Source organism: Bidens hawaiensis, unplaced genomic scaffold, assembly GCF_021521415.1.
Source record: "Bidens hawaiensis isolate Kalapana, Puna unplaced genomic scaffold, B.hawaiensis_p1.1 tig00024638_1, whole genome shotgun sequence".
Lineage (NCBI taxonomy): Eukaryota > Viridiplantae > Streptophyta > Magnoliopsida > Asterales > Asteraceae > Bidens > Bidens hawaiensis.
The window spans coordinates 166,744-174,973 of record NW_027493897.1 but is presented as its reverse complement, the minus strand read 5'-3'; the positions used below and the strand labels follow the sequence as shown (position 1 = coordinate 174,973).

General features: G+C 36.7%; 1 protein-coding gene across 1 annotated transcript; it reads left to right on the top strand.

Moving 5' to 3' along the window:
- Nucleotides 1–1,835, top strand: LOC143569703 (F-box/FBD/LRR-repeat protein At1g13570-like). Its single transcript, XM_077055551.1, has 4 exons — nt 1–735; nt 810–911; nt 1,012–1,164; nt 1,248–1,835. The coding sequence occupies exons 1-3, from the start codon at nt 52–54 to the stop codon at nt 1,123–1,125; spliced, it is 900 nt and encodes a 299-aa protein (XP_076911666.1). The 5' UTR covers nt 1–51; the 3' UTR covers nt 1,126–1,164; nt 1,248–1,835.
- The last annotated feature ends 6,395 nt before the right edge of the window (nt 1,836–8,230 follow it).

Sequence of the window (8,230 nt, the reverse complement as noted above, 5' to 3'; positions counted from 1 at the left end):
AAAAATATTATGTACTATTGTTGATGGTGTTATTTTGTGTATGAGCTGGTCATGTATTGTATTTCACGGTTGTTAATATTGCAGTATAATTTGCTAGCAATCAAACAAGAATACCGAAAGAGTTTCTTAGTGATGGACATGATCAACAAGCTTCCTCCAACTATAATAGAAAGCATCTTATGTCTTTCGCCGATTCAAGAGGCGGCAAGGACAAGTATCTTGTCTAAGGAATGGAGGTACCACTGGACAAAAATTCCTAAAATTGTGTTTCATGAGGATGTGTTTCAAGTATCGTCTTATGGGGATGAGTTGTCTACTCTTGAGGAAACGTTTGACAACATAGAAAGCCAAAGGAAAGGGATGACCAAGAGGTGTAAATTTTTCTATGCTATATATCAAGTTCTGTTAAAACATGAGGGTCCAATAGATGAGTTTACTCTCTTCATGCTACCGGATAAGACGTGTGTTGAAATAGACCATATAATATCTTATTTGTCAAGGAACAGGGATGTCAAAAAATTAAAACTTGACGTGGCCGGGTATAGGTTACCCTCATCTTTCTTCATGTTTGATCACTTAACAGACCTATATCTCGGTTACTGTGATCTTTACCATCAACCAACATTCAAAGGTTTTTATTACCTTGCAAGCTTATTTGTGGATAATGTAACCACCACTAGAAGCACGCTTCTTCATTTCCTATCCAGTTATCCATTACTTAAGAGCTTAACTTTGGTAAGTTCTTGTATAATTATAGTATTGATCCCTTCGGCTTCTATTACTTACCTCAATATTGTATGTCGGTGCAGTATACTGACGATATTCAAGATATTGGTAATTCCTCCATTACAAATCTATTTGAGTGTTTACCACTGGTTGAAAATCTGTGTATTTGGCTTATGGCGATGAAGGTAATTATATCATCTACATGGTATTATTATTTAACAGATTCATGAACATTTAACTTTTTTTTTTTCACGTACTCAATATTTGTTTTGGCTATTTTTCAAGTGTTTTGCTCAAAATGGAGTTCCACGCGTGCTTCCAAGTGCACTAGTCCACCTCAAATACTTATATATTAATGATATGGATCTCCAATATGGGTTACCTTTCATTCTTCTTTAGATTAGGAGCTCCCCAAACTTGGAAAAACTTAAGCTGGAGGTAGACAACACTTTGCATAATTTTTATTTTTTGTTATTATGTAGAATACATTCATACGAGTAAATACTAACACTCTTAAGTAGGTCTTTGATGAACCATGCTTTTTTGATTGTGAGAAACACTCTCTTACACGCAAAGATCACTCGGATATTTGGCTGCCACGTCTGAACAAATTTGAGATTTTTAATTTGAACAATGAGAAACTTGAGTTGGATTTTGTGAAGCTTATCTTGGCCACGTCACCGGTGCTAAAGAAGGCCAAAATATCGTTATGGAAGGACATTGACGATGATGATGAGAAGCAGGTCTCAGGAATTATTTTATCATCCCAACATGCATCACCAGTGGTAGAAATTCTTGTGGAAAGAAAAAACTAGTTCATATCGTCTTTTACATGCAATTTAGCTTCAATTCATTGTAAACCATATTAAGAAAGATTTTCGTGTGCTTTCATAGATTTTGGCAGTAAGGGTTCAATTGTTTGCAGCAACAACAAATATGATGTCATTGCCCTTTACATACATGTTTTACCCCACGTAGTTACAACCACTAGATCAGTATACAGTATGTGTTGGTCCGGTAAATTATCAAGATTAGGCAATACCTACAACCGGTAGAGATCGATATGTTGGTATTAATTTAGCAGTACCTACAATTTCTAGATTTATATTAAGGTGATACATTTGAGAAGAACATTAAAATAAACATGATAATTTATCAAAGTTTAATTTGATATGTTGGACTTATAAAAAAGTAAACAATGATGTGGCATTGTGTCAAACTATTGATAAATAATTTTCTAAAAATAAGGTGTAAAAGATTTATAGTCATCCATCTAACTTTATGGTGTTTCTTTTGTGTTATTTGATATTTTACATTTCGCATTTTAGTGGTGTTTTTTCCCCCAAAAAACTTTAAAAATAAATAAATAAATCTAAACTTAAAAGCTAAACCCACATTTCTCCGGGTGTTTTTTCCCTCGCAGAAGGCGTATATTGATTATTTAGTTTTCTTATCATGAGGCCATTATGTGGAAGATATAAGATATTAGACGTGGCTATTAGAGGTGCACAAATCGGGTTCAACTGGAAAACCCGAACCGGTTCGAAACCGGTTTTTTCACACCGGGTTGTAAAATGGCACCGGTTCCAATCAAGAACCGGTTCGGTTCCCGACCCGAACCGATGCCCAGATATGCTAACTTTTAAGAACCGGGTAGGGTATGAACCGGAACCGGTTTTTACGTAAAAACCGGTTCCACCGGTTTTTTTGAAATTTAAATATCATAGCCGTTAGGAACCGGTTCCAACGGCTATATAGCCGTTTTTGACCGTTGGAACCGGTTTTTTAACTATAAATAGGTTATTTTTTTACTCTAAATAGCAAGGTTTGTTTGTGTACTTGTTAAACCACTTCCAAAACTATAAAACACACTCCAAACCACAATTAACCTTAAACCGACAACAAATGACAACTAATGATGACGTTGTTATGGTGATCGAAACAACAAGATGCCCCGATGTTTGGGTTCATTACGATTTGTGTCTCATGACCGACTCACATGAGTTGGCACGTTGCAAATATTGCTCGAAGTTTCTTAAAGCATGGTCCAACTCGACATTACGAAAACATACGAATAAGTATTGTCGAGAGAAAAGAAGTTTGGATGCTAAAAAAACGGAAGTGGGAGAGTCGTCCGGCTCTACAATCCAAAAATAAGTATTCCCGGATTAAAACGACGGACTTTGTTTTTTATGTTTTAGTTGTTATGTTTAGTATCGTTTATGTTTTAATAATGTTTGTAATAGTTATTTTTTAAATAAATAAAATGTTCGTCGTTATTAAAAAAGTAACAAAAATTAATCATGAGTAACAAAAGTAATTATAATAAAACAAATCAAAACTAAATATTAGTTGAACAAGTTACAAATAATTTTACCAAAACAAATAATTACAACTCTTCTTCGTCTTCATTCTCGTCTTCACCCTTGTCTTCGTTATCGGAAGAAACCCCGTCCTCCGCCTCCTCATCATGAATATGACGCTCTATTGGTATTTCGTCTTCAAAGTTCGCCTTGTGTTGTACACGATCCACAGCATCCAAATGGTCCTTTAGGCAAATGCAAACCTCTAGAGACTCGGGAGTTAGTTTTGTTCTTCGCATAGATAACACCCTCCCACTAAGAGAAAAAACCGATTCGGAAGCAACCGTTGAGGCTTGTACGGCAAGCAAATCACGAGCCATGGCGGATAGAATGGGAAATTCGTTTTGTTTACCTTTCCACCAAGCCAACAAATCAATATTGCGAATTTCGTCGACCGTTGCGCCCTCAACATAGTTTGCTCCACTATATCGACCAAGTTCGCTACTTGGTGTGTTTCCTCTTTGCCTCTTAGATGCCGATTCACGAATCCCATTCATCAAGTTTATAAGTGGGTCATTGCACGGCCTACTAGTTGTTTTTTTCACAAAAGACGATCTCGTGCTTGGACCATACATTTGAAAATAATGGTCATAAAGGTCTTGAAGGTTTTTGTTGAACTTGTCCTTCGCTTCCGTCGACAACTTCGGGTCAATCTCGTGCATACCTAAGTTGTCGAATATTTCCTCAATCGTTGTTTCAACCCCATTAACATTCCAATAGGGGTTTAATGCGGCGGCACAAGTAAAGACCGGCGGTATGTTTTCAAAATATTTTATGAACTTTTCTTTTATCACCGCAACAATATTTTCGAAGAGTTTGTTCTTCTCCGCAAAGCTTTTAAAAACACAAGACATATAGTACAATTCTTGCAAAACCCAACAACTAGTAGGGTAATAGACTCCCGATAATTTTGTTGTTGACTTTTTGAACACGTCAAGATACTCTAACAAATAACCGACTTTGACCCAAACACTTTCCGGAAACATATCGGCCTCGCGTTCTTCAACAAGATTGTTATGAAAAGCTTGTAAAGTTTGGCGTTGGGCAAAAGCACACTTTAACATATGACAAGTTGAGTTCCAACGGGTTGGAACGTCCAAATTCGGCCCCAAATACTTTCTTTCAACCGACTTGCAATAGTTCTTATATTCAAGATGTCTTCTTTTACCACTTTTGAAGACATCTTGTAACATAAGTCTAAAGTATTTTAAATCATCACAAATGTTTTCATTGTCAAGACCTATTTGAACAACCAAGTTGATGATATGTGCAACACATCGGACATGAAAAAAATCCCCGAAACAATGTGGTGAATATTTAATGATAAATTTTTCAGCCGCCTTAGTATTGTTTGAAGCGTTGTCAAACGAAATCGAAAATATTTTATTTCTCAAGTTGTAAGTCGTTATAACTTCATCAAGTAATTCAAACAAATTTTCGGCGGTATGTGGGAACGGGAAGTTTTCAAAAGCGATGGTGCGTTTCATCAATTGCCATGTCACCGGATCAACCCAATGAGCGGTGACACATATGTATGATTCGGGCAACCCGTGTGGTGCCGACCAAACATCGGTAGTTAAACTAACCATGGCTTCTAAAGAATGAAAAGACTCGATTAACTCTTTTTAGCACACTCCCACAACCTGATACAATGACGTCTTAAGGTAGTACGACTTACATGTGTGTATCTCGGTTGTAGAGTTTCCCGAATCAACGACGTCAACTCCGGGTCATCAAAGTGGTTAAACGGCAAACCTCGTTGAATAACGAACTTTGCCATTCTATCTTGAACTTGAGTCGTGTTGTAACGAAATAGTGTACCATCTTTACCCAAGTCAATTTGATCGGTCGCGCCAATCCCTTTCAACGCCTTGCAATATGGCTTCTCGATGTGCTTTCTCAAAGTAGAGTTGGAATCGTGCTTTAATATTGAACCACATAGTTTGCAACGAGCCTTTTGATAACCTTCGTCATCCACAATCAAATCCCAATTCTTCCATATGTCTTGGTTGCGGTTATGGTTGACTACCGTAACAACCCTTGGGTCCTCCGTAACAGGAACGGGGGCAACAAAAACACTCTTCTTAGCCTTCTTGTTAGTTTTTTTGATGGGTGCCATAATAATATTTAGTTGGATGGTCGGGTAACGGAACGGGTTTGCTAAAGGAGTAGTATTTTAGTTTGTTTTTTGAGTTTGGTGGTGAAATTAGTGGTGGAAAACAAGTTATATATAGGTTTGGGCATCAAAAACCGGTTCCAACGGCTATATTACCGTTGGAACCTGTTCCAACGGATCTATTGTCTCTCGAAAACCGGTTCCAACGGCTATATTACCGTTGGAACCGGTTCCAACGGCTAATTGGTGGCTAAAAAACCGGTTCCAACGGCTATATTACCGTTGGAGCCGGTTCCAACGGCTACTTTGACTTTTGTTTGACTCTTCAAAAAAAACCCGCCGGATTCGGTTTTTCCGGGTACGAACCGAACCGGTTACAATTAAGAACCGGGTTGGAACTGATACTAACATACATATATGAGAACCGGGTACGATTTTCGGGTAGAAAAATACCCAAACCGGGTATTGTACCAACCGGGTTGGAACTGGAACCGGTTCCGGTTCGGTTCCACCAGTTAGGTTCCGGAACCGGTTTTTTTGTGCACGTCTAGCTCAAAGCCATCAACCTTACCCCAACCATCATTCTCACCAACATCATCTTGATGACTATCATCATCCTCATCAAAATCGACGTCATCCACATCATCATCATCATCTTCTATTCTGTATCATTTCTCTTTTATGAATTACCCTAGCCATATAGACACTTTTAAGGAGCAAAACTGTTAATAAAACACATCTAACGGTTTCTCAAACAATTGCCTATTGTAAACACGATAAAGTTTATGTTTTAAAATATTTTGCGCAACTGAAACAACTCACTATTTTCCACAACAGCAATGAGTGTTTTACCCTAAGCTGATCATTTGAGAAAAGTAGACTAAAAGAGCTTTCCGTCTATGCACAATACACTCCGAACAAAGTTTCGGTCAATTTACTATGAATTTTTAAAAAAGCCGTCAACATATGAAAATAAGCTGAATTTTCAGCACTTGGGTTGCAAGACTCGTTATCATTTTTGCACTCTTTCTTATCGGTTAAAACCACCAAAACAACATTGAAATAAAACATAATTTTTAAGTCAAACTATACTCAATGCTTTGCATTAACACCCATTTCGATATATGCTCCAGTCCATCTTAACCATAAATATTTCAAGTCAACTATAAAACTAAACAATAATAGTTATAATTTAGAACTACCAACCATTTTCAACAAGACGCAGTTAGAGTCACTCACCTTTGCCTGTAGGAGTGTCTTTCACTTGTTACTTGTTTGACCTGTTGTCTTCCAAGCTATGCCATGACTGTCTCAACAACAAATCAACTTCTCAATCAATTAGAATACATATCATTCATTGACACCTACTAGGTTTATCATAATTCCATGCCCACTAGTTTAACTCTTAAAGTAAATTATGTCACACAAATAATCATTGCAACTCAAACACATTTTCACTATTTTAAAAGTTTAAACATTTCATCGAACACCCGGTGGGCATGAATTATAATTCATAAATTTTAACCTCAACATGAACATATCCAAACCAGAAATTTACAGAACTAAAATACATATTTTAAATCATCCCAAAAAACTAGGATGTTACAATTTAAAACACGACAGTTAGATAAATAATACACACATAAGAACTCCGGTATACATACTAACCTAGCAATAATACACACATATAATCAGGACAGGGTAAGGAATAGGACAACACTTTATAATCTTCTTATTAACAAGTAATTTAGTTACTTGATGAACACAAAATCAGGACATTACCTCGAAAAGGATTCTGCGAGGGTAAGGAATAGGTTGTGGGGAGTGACGGCGCCAAGGATTCTGTGATTTTGTGAAGTGAAGTAAGGAATTAGGGATAGGGAAGGCGCCAATGTTTTAAATTGGGAAAAACTTAGCGCCAACAGGTTTTATTTTGGGTTTTGGGGTTTTCTTGAAATCACTTTATAAAAGTTATTACAGGGATATAGAACTATTAAGAAGATAGTCAGAGTGGTAAACTTCTTGTATTCGTTTGGAGGTGACGCGGGTTCGAAACCCGACTTTCAATTTTTGGAAGAAAAAAATGTATTCTCGCTATTTTGTCGGAAGTCTTTGTTATATTCCGATTACTTTCCGACAAAATGAAAAAACTATATAATATTAATTAAAAAATAAAAGGGGTATTGTCGGAATTTTGTCTGAAACCCATAAAACAAAATAAATTTAACAAATAAGCTATACAATTATAGAAAATATCCTATGTATATATAACCCAACACTTATACACATACATACACCAACACTTAAACACACATAGTCGTGCATGTGCATATACTCATACAGATACATACGCCAATGGTTGAACGTTGTGGAGTAATGACGAGGGTACCATGATGTACATAGAAATATACATCTTTTTGGCATCAAATAACTCTAAAAACTGCAATTTTTATCTAATAACATAGCATAAAAGGCTACTTATCATAATAAAACATAATTTCAGGTGAAGCCAAACCCCAAACGAAGAAACAAGCAAAACGACGAAGAAAAATAGAAGAAAACACAAGAAAACAAAGAAACACGCCCCCATGCTTCTGAAACAAGAAAAGACAAAATCTGGAAACAAAAGCACGGGGCCGTGCTCATCATGCACGGGGCACAAGAGAATTACACCACAACAGAAAAAGAGTTATTAGCAGTAGTTTTCGCCTTTGAAAAATTTAGATCCTACCTAGTTCTTTCCAAAACCATAGTTTACACCGATCATGCCGCAATATGGTACCTATTCAACAAACAAGATGCCAAAACTAGACTCATCCGGTGGATCCTACTACTCCAAGAATTTGACATCGAAGTTAAAGACAAGAAGGGAGCAGAAAATATAGCCACAAACCATCTTTCACGTTTAGAATGTCCAACTCCAGAGGAACTTCACAAAGAAATTATCAATGATAATTTCCCACATGAAGTCCTCATGCACATTCAAGAAGTGATAGAAGAAAAGGACGAAAGTCCTTGGTATGCT

Excerpts from the sequence above, each read along its gene's own strand:
- LOC143569703 (XM_077055551.1), top strand. The coding sequence starts at position 52 with ATGTATTGTATTTCACGGTTGTTAATATTGCAGTATAATTTGCTAGCA. Across the intron at positions 736-809 it reads TACTTAAGAGCTTAACTTTG|TATACTGACGATATTCAAGA; the intron begins GTAAGTTCTTGT and ends ATGTCGGTGCAG. Across the intron at positions 912-1,011 it reads TTTGGCTTATGGCGATGAAG|TGTTTTGCTCAAAATGGAGT; the intron begins GTAATTATATCA and ends CTATTTTTCAAG.